The following is a 20,398-nucleotide window of genomic DNA, read 5'->3' as shown; positions in this document are numbered from 1 at the left end:
TTATGACAAGCGCCATTTAGCACTTTTCGAGAAAAACGATTTTTAAAGTTTGAGATTGAATATCTTAAAATTTATAAATGCTAGAAGCTTTTCGGAGAAGATATTCGATACTTCTATCTTTTCTGAAGTAATCTCTCGATTTGTGTGAAGATCGGTTGACTACACTTACAGTTTTTGCTTAAAATGTAAACCAAAGTCGCTCGCATACGTGTCATAAGTGTGTATTCATGATAAAATATGTATGACGTGTCACAAATGTGCACAGAAGATTTCATATAAAAAAGAATTATAACTGATTCGTAAAATTATGCGTTATAGATCACTATGTCCAATATTATACTTTTCCATGCGATAGCAGCAATATCAGGTTGCAAAATGATAGTATTGGAACACAAAGTTTTCCCAATTTTCCTCCTTTATTCAGGAAAAACAATAAACAAAAGTTGGTTTCATTGACAATTTAGAGACAATGTCTATCAAACAATGTTATTGTTGACAGGTGACTAGACGAAACAAATATTCTTCTTGCATAATCCATCACTACATATCGGTATACTTTCCAAAACAAGTGGAAATCTCAAAAGGAAATTTGTTCAATAATCTTGAATATATAAGCCAACCATTCCCAGAAAAAAAACTATAGTAGGAAAAGTTTTGCTCCCGAGACAAGAACCTAGCTAATGCTTATGGTTGATCTGCATAGGAATTACCTATGTCATCAGAGACATCTGTTGGCTTGCTATAAGCTTTTTGGCTTATAGCAAGCCAACAAACTAAGAATGTTTTCTCTTTTTTCTTTGTCATATGATAGCACAACTCGATCACTCGAGAAATTGGCGCTTGTCATAATCGTGTTTCGCTATATCTCAGTAACCCAGCAGAATTTCAAAATTCTGAAAACGCGACTTTATGGAGATTTTAAAATTTAGTAACATGGCATATCAAACTCAGTTCACCCCAAAATGGCGTTTGTCATAAGATAGCACAACAGCGACGACATGTGATGTGATTTCATATTAACCCATAATCATTTCAATACTTTTCTAGTGGAGGCAAGTAGACTTACGGTAGCCTCGAAACATTTTATTATGATAAACATTTACTCAATTCCTGTTGCCAACAAAATCTGTTTGAAACAGTCACGTAGGCGAAAAATTCGAATTATGACGAAAACAAAATAATGCTGATAAGTGAAATTATTTTCGCTTGTCAATTTACGTCAAAAATAAATTCAACGTTCCAAAGTTATTCAAAATCATCTTATTTGGATCATTAAGACACAGAGAACAGACGTCCATCTTCAGCATTCAATTTGTGTAAAATCTCTAACGGTTTCGAAGGTAGTTGGGATATCCAAACCAGGTGCGCTACTGTCGTCATGTTTTTTGTGGCTGAGTTCGACTGAATTGACAGCGGTTATTCCTCTACCCAGTCAAACTAGTCCGGAACCGGTTCGGACTTCCAGCATGAATTCCAGCTCAAATACATCAACCGATAGAGTCGGAATCGGTTGTTTTCTTTGAGCAAGTTTTCATACTGAATCCATTCAAGGATTTCGAACCGGTTCTGGAATGGATTTGACGGATAGTTGATGTGGCGGCACTAGTGTTTATCGTATATTAATTCAAATGTTTACATACGTTTTTTTTAAATATTTTGGTTAATACTTTTCTCTTGCGCCCGTTCACACGTGCCGTACGTCAAAACGTTCCGTGCCGTTGGAACGAAGCCAAACGCTTCATCTCCTCTAGCAGCCATTTCGAGTGATGAGCCGAGACACAGATCCGGCCAGAACACGACATCGTTCTTCGGGAGATGTTTCTTAATAAAGGCCGCAACTTCCACTAAGCACTTCGTGCTGTATATCTCACCATGACCGTAAGTTGCGATTAAAAGATAATCGGATTTGACATCCCCTTTTCAATATACACACGAATCTCCTTCTCGCCGGTTGTCAGCCACATAAGGACCTTATTTAGGAACTTCGTGTGGGAGATGTACTTTACGTTGATGCTAACCGCCTTCCGGGGAGATATGACAGTCGTTCCTCTACCAGTGTCTTTGACGAGGTACATTTCGTCGGCCATGATTACCATCACGTTGCGCTTCGCATCGAAGACATCCGTGACGAGCCCTGAGCCACTGCTTTTGGGTAAGCGCTGACGCTTCCGAAACGACCGGCCTCGACTTCCGCTTCCTCGTGACTATGACCAAGTTGGTCAAATACTGGCCGGTGGTACCAATCTCCCGGTTTAAGGCTCAGAAAGGTTGCCTTCCGTTTTTCACTTTCCGGGAGCTTCTCAGGTATGAGTGGCGTTCTCCGTGGTGACGGGTCATGAGCGGTCTTTCCAATGCCACGGCGACGTGGTGGGAGGGCTCCCCTTCGAGTGTAGTGGTGTCGTTTCTTTGGTGTTGAGCCATGGACGAGCTCTCCAGCGCCGAAGTAATGTGGCAGAGGGCCCATCGGTGATGATCGTAGGTTTGTTGTTCTGAGAGCTTCGGTGCTAGTTGGGTGTTCCAGGTTGCAGAAACCCGTTGGGAAACCTCCCAACAGTTCCGAAGAATGTGGCACAATGCTCGCGTTCGTTTGATGGTTTCCGTCAAATACGGTCGTATAGGCCGACGTCCTTCAGGAATAGAAGGAGTACTTACCCCCGGACCGGGACGTTGGCTAACACGTCCCGTAGTGATCGTGCCAGATCATATTGCCGCCGAACATCATCTAGCTTCCGGCAGTTGCAGAGCAGGTGCTCGATGGAGAGTCGGGTGTTGCAGGATTCGCATTCTGGTGGTGGGTGACGCTGGAGATGGTATGTGCTTGGGTCACTCGGTGTTTGGGATCTCGTCTGGGCGTCGTGCTCGCCTGCCGTGTAGGGCAAAACGGTCGGGTTCGGTGTTGCCTCTGATACCGCTGTGGCCAGGGACCGAGCATGGTGTAGACCGGTGGTTCTCGGTGGGCTTCGATGACCTGTACAAAGCGGTGTGAGGAAGTTGCCATTGCCACTGCGATGGTAGCCGCTTCCACCATGAAGATTGAGCAGGAGTGGGGTAGGTGGAAAGAAAGCCCGTACTCCAATCCGCTGAATCCCGCTCGTCCGCCTGGGAGCCAACGGTGTAGATCAACGGAGTTCGCTGTATTTTGTCATTATGCTCGCGGGGTCACTGATTTTTATTGTCCGGGTAAGACTATCGTCGAGGTTCGGTCCGGGGTTTAAGGTCTGTCTAGTGAGCTACAGCAGCATTACTACAAAAACTACTGACGATATTGATTACATATGCAATGATTTATTCTGGAAATGGTAGGTACATCATGCGTTGTTCCTGGTATGTGGTGTCTTCAGCAAAGTTGTATGCTGCCCATTATCGGAAGTCAGTCCCATGTTCTATGGAATTCCCTATCTACATAGGACTGACTTGCAATTATAGGCAGTATAAGCGCTTGCTAAAATTTTATCATTTTTCCAAATTTTTATGCTACAATAATAACACATCCTTCTATAAACATTCTTAATATATTTGCGTTTATATGTTTATACATAACATGTTTACAATATTTTCAAATATTAACTAGGTTCTACCTAGATAAATACATGGAAAAGAAACATCACAAAAGTTCAAATCTAATGCCTATCATTCTTTATTGATCAACTGCACAATTGTTCCAATCACCTTCCGACCGTGCTCGTGATTGGCCAGATTCAGCAGAGGATCAGCGATCTTCAGCTCCAACATTTTAGCCAGCTCTAGCCGAAGAAACTTCATCATCTCGGCCACCTCGTGTGTTTCTGCCTGCAACATAATCCAGCCATCCTCCAGCAGAATCACGAAATCTCCACCGTGTAGTTCGATTCGTAAATCACTACCGGAGAAGAGCACCATCGCCAGCAGAGGAACCATAGTTGTTTCCCGGATGTAAATTCGCGTAGTTTTCACCTTCTCCTGGTACACCAGATAGGGCGAATTGAAGTGACCGAACCGGGAGTTGATCGACGATGGGTGCAGAAAAACGAACCCATCCTGTTGCGTTTTGAAGCGTAGGTCCGACGGTTGAGGTAATTTCGGTACGGCTCCACCTGCACCGCTAATGAAACTTTTCTCCGGAGTTAGAATTTTGATGACGTTCGGATAAAGAGCGGCACAAAGGATCGCAGCAAGTAGTCGATTGTTATCGCCGTTTGCGTTGATTTCGTTCCCCGTTAGCTCTAGCAGTTCGTCTTTGACGAACTTCCCCCGTCGACCGGTGAGGTCTACCGGTACGAATCCAATTGACACCAGTAGTTCTAGGAATTGATATTTCATTTCACCGATCGTCTGTAGCGTTTTCGAGGAGAGATAATTTTCTTCCGCATAGCAATGGGCAGCATATCGACTGCGTTTGGTAGTTTCTTTCCACTTTCGATAGGCATTCAGCATCGTCAGATGGTCACTGTTGGCTATGCCGAACAGACGCTTCCGACTGTCGGCTTCGTCTCGTTTACTGAAAGGGGATACGAATGGACTTTTGAAGCTCAGGCAGGCCGCGATCGTCAGAACGCTATCCAAGCACTGAAAGATCGCACCGAAAAGCATCAATTTTCCAATCCGCACGTCTACCGGCAGAGCAGCCAAATGATGTCCCAGTGGTGTCAGCTGTTCCTCCAAATCAAAGGCACCAACATCGTTCAATCGTTTTTTGGCCGCTTCAATGTTCTCGTCGCTGGGTGGTTCTATAGTCGCCCTCAGAACATCTTTCAGAGATCTACCCTGCAGCGTTTGTAGAGTCTTGATCCGCAACAGCAACGGTTCCAGTGGTATTCGATGAATTTCCGGTACCGGCTGCGACAGAATATGATTCGTGAACCGAGGTCTAGTAAACAGATGTATACAAACACCCGGCATGACACGGCCAGCTCGACCTTTCCGTTGCAGCGCATTTGCCCTGGAAACCCAAACCACGTCAAGTGATTCCATGTTTCGATTCGAATCGAATCGTTTTTCTTTCATCTGACCGCAATCCACTACGAACACACAATCATCGATCGTGACCGACGTTTCGGCAATGTTTGTACTTAGCACGATTTTCCGTTTTCCTTTGGGGGCTTTTTTGAATACCAGCGTTTGTTCTTCGTTGCTTAGGGTAGAGTGCAGTGGAACGAGAATGAATTTGTCTTCCCGCGGGCCGAACAGTTTACTATCGCAAAGTGCCTCGTGGACGGTTTTGATCTCGGCTAGACCGGGTAGGAAAATAAGAATGGTTCCCTCCTTCGGCCAGCCGTGATCCGTTCCTTCGACAATGTAGCGCAGAATGTGTTCGATTAGTTCCGGATTGATACGCAGCGGGTCCATCAGGTAGAGCGTTTTGCAGGTTGGTTTTGAGTAGTCTGAAAGAAAAGAAATAAATAGGATTAAAAAGTGCCATAGAGTCTCTTTCAATTTTGATGACATTCCAATATTCAAAAAACTCAACTTACCCGAATACCGCGCAAAAAGATCGGCCATCTTCAGATTCTCGTCCTTGATTGTCTTAGCCGGGGCAGCATTGGATGCTTTCACGTCAGCATACTCCAGCTCTTGCATTAGCTGCTCTTCTTCGCCCTTTCGCAGCTTCCGACAGAACTGAGAATCCGGCTCCAGCACAAAGCCACTCCTTTCCAAAATATCTTCCAGGAAGAGCTGTTCCACTGGAAACGTTCTTCCAGGAATATCCAGTACCGGAACATCGCCAAAGTAGGAAGAAAACAGATTCGAATTCAACGTCGCTGACATGAGGATCACCTTCAAATCCCGCCGTCTTTCCAATAATTCTTTCAGGATCAACAGCAGGAAATCTGATTCCTCGGAACGCTCGTGCACTTCGTCCACTATGATATGCGTCACGTTGTCCAGCGTGGGTTCCGATTGTAACCTCCGCAGCAAGATTCCCGTGGTGCAAAACGTAAGTCTAGTCGAGGAGGAAATTTTGTTCTCCAATCGAATCTGATAGCCGACGGTGTTCCCGATACGTTCCACTCGCTCCTCAGCTACTCGCTCGGCCACTCCAATGGCCGATAGTCGTCTCGGTTGGGTACAAATGATTTCCACGTGTGGAACCTTCCGGTCCAGCTTCGACGACTGAAACAACCAATTGTCTAGGATAAATTGAGGCACTTGGGTTGATTTACCGCAGCCCGTTTCACCGCTGATAACCAGCACCGGGGCAGACTCCATGGCAGTTATAATTTCGCTCATTTTACACCACGCCGGCAACTGCTGGCGATGACGAAGCATATCCTTGTAGGCATCATTTTTCTGCTTGTCCATAAATTTCCGGATAATATTCAAGTCGTCTTTCAGCTGCTGCTCTGGGTTCGTCTTCGGACCGGACGATCGATGCGTTAGACCCATTTGGTTGTGAGTGGGAAGATCTTCGATTGTTAAGCTATTCAGAGTGTCCTCCTCCGGGATATGAAACAGTGAACGACGTGGATCCGGAAACTGATAACGGTCCAATTCAACGAAGCGACTGATTTCTTCGTCATTTTGCAACAGTTCTGCTATCGAGTAAACGCATGGCATCCCGTCCTGCGTAGTTTTAATAGATTCCTGGACCAGAATTCGTGCCACTCTCAGCAACAACTGATGTGGAATATCCGGGCAAGTTGTTTTTAAAAACAGCAACGGAGCTTCGTAAGGATATTTACTCTTTTTAGGAAAACGTACCTCCAAGAAAAACCAATTCGGATCTTCCTCTAGTTTTTTCTTTCCTTCTTCCTTATTAGATTCTTCCCCGTCAGATTCCGTACCATGTGAAAAATAACACTTATTACCGTATCTGCACTTTCCCTTGGCAAAGTTCCAGCAAGGCTCTTTCTTAGGTTTTTTCTTCGCTTTCGCTGCCAACTGTCGTTGCCGTTCATTTTCCAACGCTTGCAGCTTTTTCTTCTCCAACTTCTTTACCTCCGAAGGACTGTGAACCAGCAAATGATCTATCTTGAACTTCAACTGCCACACGCGATTCCGTTCCTTCTCCACAAACAGCTTATCATAGATCGATTCCAACGCTTCCTTCTCATCATTTCTCATCTGATCAAGTTCTTCCTCGGTCACGTCACACTCCATCAGGACCAAATCCACCGGAGGTGGGAAATACTTCCCGAACAGTATCCCCAGTGCCTCATCAACATCCCCACTGCAATGATCCAGCGCTTCCTCGCAGTGCCCCTTCGCAAATCCGTAACTCTCCAACTTAATCAACGCGTACATCCGAAATTTATCCTCACCACCATTAGCGGTCTTCTTAACATGAGAAAAATCGCATCCCCCTCGGATAACCAAATTGCCTCGGTCTTGCCAGTAGGCTTTCTTCACACGACCTCCTTTGTCCTCGTATTTGCTGATGTCACCTAGTTGGAATGCTTCCCCGTGAATGGAGCGCAGCGTATCCATCACTAAATTGCGGGATTCCTCTTTCAGGCGGAGGATCTGTAGTTCTGCCTTAACCGGTGCCTTTGTAGGCGGAGGTTCTAACGGGGGATTTCTGTAACGAAGGAAGGAACCATTATTTCGTAATGTTGTAAACGTTGATTGCATGTTATGAAATACTTACGTAGAGCGGGGATTTACGACGGTCCGCAGGAAACAGTCACCTAACAGCTGACGGCTTGTGTCGTCCATTGTGGGTCTCAAGGTTCGTATCAAAAGTAGTGTTGCTAAATTCGCAAAAAGATATTTTTTTAGCTAGAATATTGCTTAAAAACAAAGTTAATAGCGTTAATAGCACGAGTAAAATTTCAACACACGTAAGATAGAGTTGAAGAGAACTGTCAAAAACATCTGTTTATTAGCGGCGCAGTGTTAGCTCTAATGTGTTTACATGGAAGCAAAGTTAGCTCGAATCGGCGGGTGATACAGGGTGGTACTGAACGACATGCACGGAGAAGTTGCGAATGAAATTACTATTTTAGAGGAAAATCCAATCAAATACATTTTCGGATTCTCGTGCCGACGCTGAAAGCGACAACGGAAAGTTGAAAGCTGGTCTGGTTTGAGCTTGTTCGCGAATACGCGGTTTTTCTAAGACCTGTAATTAAAGATTTTAGCCGCTGTCAATATTTTCAAAATGGCACTGTCAGAACTCTGCTAAAATTTTTCTAGCTATGGCAGTAGACATCCCAAGCAACCAAATGCATTATATCATTGCACATTTATAGCTTTATTATGACATCAATAATGTGGAACTGCATCCATTCAACATGCCTAATGTTAATACGCATTAAATTAACATTTTCAATATTATGAAGTATGACCTTACAATAACATTTTGGCGTACTTTATATTGGCATGTAATGTTTTATTTACATGCAAACAGGCTTTAATGTTTGGAGTACTTCACTGCATTAAGCCGAAGGCATAATGTTGAATATAAAATAGATATAGTGTTTAAGTTTAAAGCTAGTTGTCTAAATTGAACTTTGTTTATGAATTGAACATTTATCGATGGTACAGAGCAAAATGGAGAGCAGAAAAAAGTGGAAGATGTATCTCAATAGAGGAAATTTTAGAAGAAAAGTCCAAAAGTATCGTCATATATATGTAAACAAACAGTGCATTGATCGAGTGCCATCTTCCAACTCTATCGATCCCTATGATCCGGAATTTCTAGAACATGATCCATCTTCGCTGCAAACTATATCCGAGTCGAATCACGAACAAAAAATGGGAAAATCTAACGAATCTTTGAACGTATCTATTGCTTCCGATATGACTTGAATAATGTAGGTGAGATTTCCATGGACGCCGAAAACGAACAACTCGTATTCGGATCGATCGAAGATTCTAAAAGTAATCTAACAACATTTCTCGGAAATCGGAGCATACAGTACAATATTCGCCAGCAAGCCACGAAGCCCCTGTTGCAAAGACTTATTCAACTAGTCCTAGTCATTGCCCATAGATCCGATACGTTTAATATATACACCTCGGAACAAGCTTGTTGATTGCTGAGTGAACGTCGATTTTTTCCCGTTTCGCTTTGTGCTGTGATGATGCTCACGTCGAATTTCATAATAGTTTGTTCATCCCCAGCTATCTGTTCATGCGATGAATACAATGCCTGATGAGTGGCGTTGTTGAGTAAAGGCTGGCACAATCTAGCTTAGAAATGTTCACACAGCATTTCGTTCGATGGATGAAGCAAATTCTTCTGAATGCCACGCTCACTGAATCTGGAGGCAGCATTTTCATGCGAATGCGATTTTCGCCACTCGTGAGAATTTTTTTGTAAGAATGTGTGTTGTGTTTGGCTGCCGGATAAAGAGTCAGTAGATAAAAAGGCTACCAGATGCATAACGTTCGAACGTTTGCAGATGCCCAGTGATTTGGAAAGAAACTATCGCGCATCCAATGATGTGTGTGTGTGTATTACTACCAACCATTGCAGCAGGTCCATCGCCCATAGCACTCTCATTATAAGTTGATCAAGCATTACCCACTAATCATAATCACGAGCCATTGCATGAAGAGTCAAAAATGATATGGGTGATAGGAATGAAATTGTCGCCTTTTTTTGGTCTATAACAATAAAAGGAAATATTTTGTATTCTCTGCAAACTTATGACTACATGATACTACAGTCACTGTGCTATAGTGTTTTTAAACTGCTAATGTTCATCAAAACTTTTTTCTTTTTCAAATATTTGGCACAGTGTATTGCGTAAGACAGGGTTATTCGGAAATTGAGTCTACAGGTGCACACTATCCTAGCAAGTGCAGAGTCGGAAACGGAAATTGAATGTGAAAATATATACATTACCGTCATCGTCAGTAAGAATTTTTGTAGAACAAAATAACGATGGTGTTATTTTCAATTTTCGCAAGCAAATTATAGGTAATTATTGTATGCAACTCTTTTCAATTCTACGTTGAAATACGGGTTCTACAAGGTAGAAGAACCATATTTTAGAATGTACTGATTTTAGTGAACCGTATAATTTGAAATATTATAAATTGTATTTAAACTGACATTTTAACTGATTTTCACTTAATGTATTTTTATATGTATTCTATCATTGTAAGCTATTGTTGAATTAATTTACGAATTTTGTTAGTGCTTCTATCAAATAGGTCATATATAATTTCAGTGCTGTGTATTACATTAAGTTTAACATTTACAAGTTTTCCTACACATATTCGATCAAAATGAAATAAAAGCATTTTATTGCAATGCTGTTTTCGTAACAAATTGAGTCGTAAATATAGCAAACTTATCGAACAAAAAGATTTGCATATAAGAGCAATATAATATCCAGTCGGTCCTTGAGAAAGGCTTAGGGGACCTGGGTTAATTCGGACCTAGTAAGGGTTCAGTGGCGGATCCAGGGGAAGGGTCCTGGGGGTCCGGACCCCTCCCGAAATTTTTCAACTTGTTGAGAAATTTTAAAATAGTTTCTATTTTAATTCATTCAAATTCAAATTCGTTCCAAATCAAATTAGACCACCAAAAATGATTTTAATTAAATGAGGTTATATGTTACGTATTGTGCAAAGAACGCTTATGCAAAATGTATCAGATCATCAAACTTTTTGTCTGATTGTTTCTGACCACGAGAACATTTCTTTCTTATCGATATGTTAAACACGCATTATAACTGACTAGCTTTTAAACGAGGGGAAGATTGTAATAATCGATTTAGCCTGTCTGCGAGAACGATGTATGTTAAGTAATACGAGTAACCACATACATTTTCGGAAGTTTAATGAGGTATTAATTTTATGATATTTATTTTATAGCTTTACGTGTAAAAGATTTTGTCTGTAATAATTTGCAGAATGAATTAGCTGTTCTTTATCTTTTGGAAGAAAATAAAAAAAAATGTTTTTTATTCTTTTTTGTGAGAACTAGTAGTTGATTAATCGATTACCTTGTACGCAGCTCACCTGAGCTCGATTTCCAACCCCGCACATAGGGTTAGAGATTTTTCCTAAAGAGATTTCTCTAACTCGAAAAGAGGCAAATGGCCCTAAGGTTAATATCTCTATAACCAAAATAAAAAAGTTGAATTCTCACAAGCTTGGTGCACTTCTCCGGCACAATCCCCTTGTTACGGAGTTGTAACATATCATTTAATCCCAATCGCTTTTATTCGGTCCACTGCACGTCAAAACTCAAACGATTCACTGCATGGTAGTGTTGATTTCGCTCCTGGGTCTCTTCTTTCTAAAAAATAATGAACAATTTTATTTAAAAAACACAGCTCTTTTAAAAAATAAATACATTTATTGATTCTCTATAACGAACCAATAGATGATCTTTCAAATGCAATTGTTAGATTGAAAATCGAATTGCAATACTTGAAGATATGTAGGTTTGAAAGAAAAAACAGTTTTGTTATAAAAATCACTTGCAACTGCTCAAACAAAATGGATTGAAACATCAGTGCTACGGTAAAAATATGCTCCAATCACAGTTCCAAAAATCTCTAGAACAATGCATTTGAGAGGTAAACAACCCGATTTTTCAAGAGCCACCCTACCTCAAATCCTTTTGGAAAATTATAACAAATTAACCATTATACATCGCCTTGTTAATTCAGAAAACTTGCTTCAATTTATTTGTGTTATTATGCTGTAGGGCATTGCGCAGGTAAACTTCACACATCTAAACAGTCGATACTCTGAACTCCCTAACCACAAGGACCACCCTAATTCCATTCATTTGAAAAAATCACAAAAAACTAGCAAATTTGCCACAGACACAAAGCTAAAACAAACTATTTGGGGGCTATTTTGCGTTGTATTCCTAAATACGGCTTTGGGACGCACTATGGTCAGCTTTTGATATGTACTGAAAATTTAGTGCCAAGTTTTGTACTGAAGTCGTAATAATCGAAAGAGAAAGAGGCTCGCAATGTTACTAAGGTTCTATTGAAAATTTTCTCCAGAACTAGTCTTATTATGCATGATGCGCATTCCTCTGTACTTGACTCTCAAATTTAAAAGACTCTGGGTCTTATTATAAAAATTGATTCCGTCAGACACAAGCTACACTGCTACCAGTTATACAAAAATAATTCATTTATATAATTATTGTAAACATTAAATACAACACTTATAGTGTAAAATTTAGTTAACCCTTAAGTGCATAACGCTGTTTTAAAACAACATTGCGAAAACCATCTAAAAATTATCACAGTAATGTATTAAAGCTATGAGACAATTTTCACAAAATTTGATAAAAAATTGATTTGCGCCTTTAAGGCTTTATATGACTCCAATGTTTGGAAATAAAGTCAAATGTGATATCAATTGATACAAAAAAATATCTATTGAAAATTTTTATTTTCTTACATTAAGTACAACAAGAATGTTGCCAAAAACGGAACCCAATTGTTGCTAAAATCGGAGTGTGCCAAAAAGGGAGCATGCCAAAAACGGAACGTGCCAAAAGCAGAATCATACTGTATTTTCGAAATTGATTTCTCCATCTTGTGATGAAATTACTCGATTAAATTAAAAATAAAATCCTATTTAACAAGATCTCAATTCATCTATTTATTGCACAAAGAAAAATTCCCGAATTGTACCTCTTTTTTCGCGCTCTATAGTGGTGTAACCCCTTAATTTACAAACCATTGATTCACATGCGATGTTTTTTTCCGCCAAATCAATTCATGATTTATGTTATTGGAATGCCTTGAACACTGCGCTCCATTTCACGACAGACGTGCGCGCTTTCATTTAGTATATCGGGTAATTTTTCACACAGTATTTTGATTCCCGGAGACGGCAGCAGCCCATTAAAATCAGTTCCTTCCTACTCAGGGAAGCGAGGCAGAACACTTTATAGCCACCAGCCGCTAGCAGTATTCCGATGTTCGTTTTCCAAGATAATCAATTACGTAGATACTTATAACCAACGCGCACAAGAACAGCAACAGCACCGGCATCGAAATGGCGTTCACGAATAGCATTCACGCGAAAGCGATTCATTCAATTATTGCGAATTTCATTCTCATGATTCTTGGCTCCGAAAATTCGTGTGAGTGTGGACTCACAGCCTACACGAAAATGGTCTGAGGAGAATGGCATATGAATGAACCTATGCTGTGAGTTAGTTAATTCTCTGCCTCCCGTCGCTCTCACTCTCTCGATCTTGATTTCGGCTCTCGTTTTCAATCTGTTCGATGGTTCTTTCAAGTATTGCCTTCCGATAAATCTAGCACGGAAAGCCATTCGGCAGATGAGTTCAATTCGCATTCAGGCGAATGAAAATTATACAACCTTGCCTCGGAATAGACCAACCATTATAACCATAGACGGGGGAGAATATTGGCAACAAGGAATCGGTAAGATTGTTATTGTATTGAATGCATGAGTATAATCAAAGCCATTAAAACATTTATTTTCTATTTCAAAAATTTGTCTTCGACAGTGTTTTGCTACCCGACCAGGAGAAAATAACTGGGCAATAACCAAAGCATACTATTTTTTGGTATTCATACCAAAACTTAGTATTAATTGATTATTATACCTCAATGAGGTATTAAGCAGGTATTGAAGAAACATTTTTCAATACCTGCTTAATACCTCAATGAGGTATAATACTTTATTTTAGTATTATTTAAGTATTCCAGTTATTTTTACAAATACCAAACCAATACCTTATTGAATACCTCCACAGAGTAAATTTTATTATTGGAAGGTTGAAAAATGTTTTATTATTATTCAGGTATTATAATAACTCGTTTCATTATCAAAAAGTTATTTGTAGAACATGTCTGTGTTATTTTTTTTTGGTATTTTACCTCTTATGTAGAGCTCATTAATACCATATTGTGGCAAACAGTCGTTGGTATTGATACCTAAATTTTGTATTCCGCAGTTATTTTCTTCTGCTCGGGTAAGATTAGTGAATCACAAATGATATCAATTAACATCAACATTGACGGTCTCCCCTTATTCAATAATAGGACCAGTCAAGTGTGGCCTATATTGTTCAATATTGACGGGATGCCTCAAATTAACCCTATGATGATCGGAATCTTCCATGACCATTCAAAAGCAAAGAAGGTTGAGGAATATTTGGAGAAGTGTTACAAAACGGATTGATTATAAACGGGTTTGAACTGAAAGTAAAAATTTGTGCTTTCATTTGTGACCAGTGATGTACCGATGGGAAAAATTCCATCTTCCCGGGTTTTTATTTTTGGGTTTTAACCGGGTTTTTTTCCCAAATCATTTTAACCCGGACGAAATATGGGTTTTTTCGTTTTATCGAATGTATGGTGTTCATTTAATGTTCTTAACCTTTCGGTAGTCGCGCTAGTGCACTGAGTACACGCTGCTCTGACAATCTATCGAAATCGTCTTAGGGCACTAGCGGCTGCTCGTTCAGTGGGCCATTTGCGCGACTTCCGGAGGGTTAAAGAATCTTGCATTTACATTTGAGTGACCGAAAATAAAAGTCGCAAGGATAAAACTTACTTTGTAGAACCCACTCCAGATATCTTAGCATGTAAAAATCGAATATAAACATCAAGCGTAAAAATCGGACAGAGATCCTTGAGCATGAGAATCCCTTAGAATATTCTCACCCGAAAAAGTCGGCAAGGATGAATTCAGTATAATTCGCTCACGGGAAATTCCGTACAACGTTACATTCAAGATTAGAAGTTGTATAAAGAAAAGTCATTTGTAAGAACCGGATATACTTTTTTAAGGTTTTTATTCTGTAGGACATAATCGAAAAGCTCCTGTCCGATTTTTAAACTTGAAGTTTAAATCCTATTTTTACATTCTAATATATTTATAACGGGTTTTACGAAGCATTTTCTGTTCATGCGACTTTTTTTTCGGTCCATTCCATACTTCAACTTGTTTCATATAATACTGGGAACAATAGTCATTGTTACTCTAACTAGTGAAAATTAGAATAATCGTGTGATGCCCAAACTACTTTTATTCTGCTTGTTACTCATTTTAGGGTTTTTTTTTTTTTTTTTTATTCATTTCGTTTATTTGATAGGCACAAATGCGTTAGCTTGGCGGTGCCAAATTCTTTTGTTTTTACATTTTGTATATTTTAAAACTAGAAGGTTACAATGTTGAAATATTTTTTTAAAAAAGAAAAATTTTACAGCTATCTTAAGACTAGAAATAAGATTCTATATACAAGAGAGGGGGCGAAAGATTTTTTTTATGAAAAAATTTTAAAACAAGGAATTGTAATAATTTTTAGGAAATATTTACACTTATCTTAAAACTAACAATATAGTTTGGTACACAAAAGGGGGAACAAATATTTATGAGAAAATTCGCATGTGTTTTAAGACTAGGGATACAATTCTATTTACAAGCATTTTAGGGGTTGCTATACTTTTAGCGAAATAAGGTAGGTATTCACACAAAATTTAGAAAATATTTATTTAGTTCGGTGAAAAGTAAAAGTAATATGCAGAAAGCGAGTGGCCTTGATATTCGTCATTAGTATGAATCGTAATCAGAACTCTCACAAATCGCAATCCGAATTATTTCGGCATCAACTACATCAGCAACAGTAGAAAAAATGTTTAGTACATTTAGGTGGATTCATAGTAAGAAACACAATCGACTTAGCCCAAAACGTGTTGAAAAGTTTTATAACTTATTTAACCACAATATTTGTAAAGAAATGTTGGATCACCGCTATAGCAATGATTCAATCGAGGAAAACCGTTCAGAATTCATATACATGCAAAACTTTATGACAATAATGCTCATAAATAAAATGAAAATGTTTGGATAACAATACATTAATGTTCAATTACTAAAATATCACAAAATTGCAAAAAACCCAATCTTCCCGCGAAAAAACCGTTTTAACCGGGAAAAAACCTTGGGTTTTTTCCCCAAAATTATAAAAACCCGATTTGGTACATCACTGCCTGTAGCACAAATTTTATTTAAACAGTTCATCGACAACTACTACAAACAGTTTAATTCAGCAACAAGCAATATACATAATTTATCTCATGTAGTGGATGAAATACAGAGGTTTGGCCCTTTACCAACAATCTCTTCATACCCGTTCGAAAATCATCTATACGAGATAAAGAAATTGGTTAGAACGATTGCCTTTGCAACAGATAATAAACCGTTTAGTAGAGAAAAGTAACGCTAATGTAGATGCAAATATTATCGCAGTTCGGTATCCAGTCCTTACAAACCCAGCAAGAAGGGACAGTTCTAAATTTCATTGTATTCAACTATTAAACAATTTCACACTAAAAAGTTCATTTGCAGACAAATGGTTCTTAGCAATCGATAAAAAAATAGTTTCCATGGATTTTGCAGATTTGAATGATATCCATGGATCAGAGCTGATAAAATTTGGTAATCTGTTTACAGATCCTTTTCCATCACTGAATATTCTAGTTTTTATACAACAGATATTACCTGTATCAATAATAAAGTATACCCCATTGGTCAAGTTTTACGCAAATTAGTAGTTGTTCGGAATCGCTGTTAAAAACTCTTTTGTAATTCTGTTTTTTTGGTGTAACAGATCAAACTGAAATATATTTTAAAGTGTTACAAATAATCTTAAGTTTTAACAAAAGAAATCTTACATTTAGTTTTTTACTCCTTCCTGCTGTGATTTTATCCTCAATACAATCAGATCTGTGATACCGTGACCGTACTTAGTAGTACTTAGTTTTAATTGATTTTAATAGTAATTTAAGTATTTTACTCACGTTTGATTAATAGCACGAACCCTTCGTAATGACGTTTAGAATATGTCGGAATCTAAATAGCAAGAAATTTAATTGTTTTCCAGTTTTCTTCATGTAATATTTTAATTCGCGTTTGATTTGTTTCAATTTTTACCTGTACTGCACTGTATTTAATCCGCTATTGCCGAAAAGATAGCTTAACACCGTAAAATACCGATAACTTTCTATCAACTCACTCGTAATTTTATATCAAACTTTAATCTGGTTTCTTCCGCTCTACGACTGACGTTTATGCTGCTGCCCTATGAGCGTAGTGGTACGCGCCTCATCGGCCAAACGTTAGTGACACGGGCTCTGACAGGGTGCTGCAACAGTAGTAGTTACAATATACAATGAAGTAGTACTTATACAAATGCATCACACATTACCAAACGATCAGTCTTTATAAAAGTTTATTTAAAATATATTGAACATGAATATTTTTTTATACAACAAAACAATGAACAACAATGAAAAAGTCTCGAACGTTACATTGTTCGAATACGCTTTAAAAAGATAATAATTCCTCCACTACAGGTTCTGATTAGAGAACAGTTTCTTCCAGAAATTCAATTATTCCCTGAGGATCTGTAAGGTTTTCTGCCTAATGAGATGCATTGTTGTCCAGTTCACCATCGCTGTCTTCCGAGGTATCATCACTTTTTTTCCAATTGTTCTTCCATTCTCACGTTTTTTCCGGCATCCCTTTCTTGATACAGAAATGCGGATTTGTTTTATGTCCTCAAGCCGCTGCTTTGAATTCCGAATGCATTGCTTAAGGAATTTATGACAAGCTTCCAAACTGAACAGCTCGTCAGCATTAAGAACGGTTTGAAAGAAAACGTCAATAAACTTATTGTACTTGGAAAAAGCGATCTTCGTTTTTGGTTTTCCATGTTTATCTTTTGTTTTGCTCACACCAGTACATGATACGTCCCGTAAAAATCGGCGATCTATGAAATAGTCAATCAATTGCAAACATACAGTTTGGCCTGCGCCAGTGAAACAATGTTTACCGTGCACTTTGCCCATCAATTTGATTACACTCTCAACGAACCTATCATCGCTACACATTTCTTCAACGGCTTCCAACTCGGCAAGATTCGTGACAGACTACAGTACATTTTGTTTCACTTCAATTTGATCTTCGTTATTAGCCTCTACCAAATGGTTACGCGAACCTATTGTATCAAGTTTTGCGTTCCCTTGTGAAAGCATGAGCAAGCACCGGTCCAATTGAGTCGCCAGGTTCTGTACTCGTTCGAACAGTTATCTCAATGTGATGGTTCCCTCTTGCGAATCTGAAACGGGCTCTCTACGAGACGGAAGGATGCCTTGTTGCAAAGATATTTGTTTAAGAGGGATGTGTTCGTTCTGCACAGAACCGTCGAAATCACTGTTGAATGAATCGTCAGTAAGTCCTTCCGCCAGATTTCTTTTATTCATAGGTGTTTGATAACCAGCATCTGTGGATAAGCTCGGAACTAATTCTGCTCTTGGTGTGGTATTTTGTTTTTTGCCAAGAATTTCCGCAAACATATCAGTAGCCCATGTATCAGTATTCATACGCTTTTTCGGTACGGTATTTTCTGAATCTGAGTGCATTTCCATTAGCTTCTGTTCTTTGCATGCCTATAAAGGATTTGATATCGCGAGCAAATATTTTTTTTAAACAAAATACTTACATCATTGTACGTTTCAAAACCATTACGTTTAATTTTGCATCGGTAAGGGATGAGCAAATTTTTGTCGATGCTTATGTTGGTAGTATTCTTGGCTTTTTCCAGCAATCGGTAGCCAGCAGCTTTCGCCTGCCAGTAACAAATATTGTTACAAATTCGTGCTAATACGCAAAGACGGTTCGTAAGGGGGACTACGCAACCGTGCTATGTAGGGTTCTTATTTCTGTTGCTACGAGAAGATCTTGAATAATGTTTCGACTCCGACGAGTGAACGAAGAAAGCGAGACTGAACTTATGTGCGCAGGACTCGCGAAGGCAAGGCGATAATGACTACTTAAACATATACTAATCGATCATGGTTTATACTTATATCTATTTCTCATACCACAATTGTTCTTCCTTATAAACATCTGTTTAGCGCACTAATTATCTCGTTACCGGTGGGGGCCCCGCTGCAAAACTACTGCACTGCGTCCGCTGCCGTCGTTCCGATGCACCAGTTATGTTGCGCGATCTGCCTGCATGCCGTGTGTCGCACCGTTGCTCTCTCGCACCTTCGTAGTGTCACGTGTACTGCTCGCATGCACCGCCGTTGCACCTCGCCGTGCTCTATATCACACTCGTTGTGTGTCGCGCGACTTCTCACACACACTCGTAACTTTCTTTGAAGAACCGAATTTGCTTGCTGTGACGAAGTGGTTCTTTCCAAGATGGTGGCACCAGTACGATACCACTGGTCAGCACATGTGCGCGATCGCCTTCACACGATCGGATGATAATATCACAGCTGCAAATAAAAAGCCCTCTGATCGAAGGCCTTTTGTGATTCCTTGCTCGATTGCCGTTTAGCACCGTGCGTATTGCTGACCAGGTTCCTTTTGGCCTCGGTAACTCGTACTTATAGGTGCCTGTTGTATTCTCCGGAGGATGAACTGCGATTCAGCAAGCCACTTTTGTTTGTTCTAACATGCACGGTATCACGATCGACGCATGCAGTAGAACCACACACTTCAACTGTTCTCATCACTTTCTTTGGTCATCGCGGCTTGATCGATGATGATCCTCGTTGCGGTGCGAGAGCGAGACGAATATTGCTACTGGAGATTTCACATTAGAGGAAGATCGCTAGTGTTATTTTAGACTGGTTGCGTTCTGATGTGCCGTGTAGGGAGTACACTCTCAGAAATGTTGCGGAATTTTGTCGGTCGAATCTCGAAGTGTAACACAACATCATACAAGCGGCAACGAAATTTTTGCGGAGGCTTGCATCCGCAAAAATTTCGTGTGAATGTCGACGTAAGATCTTGAAGAGGCTGATTGATGCTTACTCTACGCAATCTCGAACAGATATTCTCCATACTGGACATCGATGATTGCCGCTTCTTTACTTCACGGTACATTCACACAGGACTTATTAGCTAACGATAACTATTGTTCTTGTTACACCTTCTGGTGCCAGATCCTTCCAAGAAGCTTATTGTGTTACCGCCTATGAATCTTAGCGGAAAATTTCTAATGCTACCTTACTGTCTATTTAATCATTAGTCCAATCGCATCTTCAACATCTGTGTTACTGTTTTGAGTTGGGCGCCAGAAATTACGCCGAGAAAATACAATTAAAATGTTTGAACTAACAATTACTGATACTATACTGTACGGTATGAGCTTAATGGCAATAAATTGTTTTGAGAGCATTTTGCGCTTGCGTTTTGTCGTATATGCGCAACCCTACATGAGTGAGTGATCTTTTCTGGGATGTGGTGAGTTATACTACCCTCTATCACATTGCCAAAGAAGGGTGCGATCGGCTAGCGCGGGTACGCTTTTTCTGATGAGGAATGCTGAAACTGTTTCGGCTGACTAGTATGTTGAAATTCCACGCTTTATGCCTCTGGATTCACTACCGCTTTCTCTCCCGATGCACGTCCCGTCTTGCGAGTTTCCTTTATCCCAGGTGTTTCAGCAGCAACTTTTAGACTCGAAAGATGTGATGATCGAAGCTGTGAACGG

General features: G+C 39.8%; 1 protein-coding gene across 1 annotated transcript; it reads right to left on the bottom strand.

Annotated features, from left to right (window-relative positions):
• Window positions 1-3,509: 3,509 nt before the first annotated feature.
• LOC131685282 (putative ATP-dependent RNA helicase DHX57) lies at window positions 3,510-7,790 on the bottom strand. The gene is made up of 3 exons (XM_058968889.1): window positions 7,565-7,790; window positions 5,451-7,495; window positions 3,510-5,360 (listed from the first exon to the last, which is right to left on the bottom strand). Exons 1-3 carry the CDS (start codon window positions 7,630-7,632, stop codon window positions 3,631-3,633), a joined length of 3,843 nt encoding a protein of 1,280 aa, XP_058824872.1. The 5' UTR covers window positions 7,633-7,790; the 3' UTR covers window positions 3,510-3,630.
• Window positions 7,791-20,398: the final 12,608 nt, after the last annotated feature.

Source organism: Topomyia yanbarensis, chromosome 2 (assembly GCF_030247195.1).
Source record: "Topomyia yanbarensis strain Yona2022 chromosome 2, ASM3024719v1, whole genome shotgun sequence".
NCBI classification, from domain to species: Eukaryota; Metazoa; Arthropoda; class Insecta; order Diptera; family Culicidae; genus Topomyia; species Topomyia yanbarensis.
The sequence above is the reverse complement of the archived record's forward strand: the minus strand, read 5'-3'. Positions and strand labels throughout refer to the sequence as shown.

Coding starts and splice junctions, on each gene's coding strand:
- LOC131685282 (XM_058968889.1), bottom strand. CDS start 7,632: ATGGACGACACAAGCCGTCAGCTGTTAGGTGACTGTTTCCTGCGGACC. Junction 7,496..7,564: donor GTCGTAAATCCCCGCTCTAC/GTAAGTATTTCA, acceptor CCTTCGTTACAG/AAATCCCCCGTTAGAACCTC. Junction 5,361..5,450: donor TCTTTTTGCGCGGTATTCGG/GTAAGTTGAGTT, acceptor CTTTTCTTTCAG/ACTACTCAAAACCAACCTGC.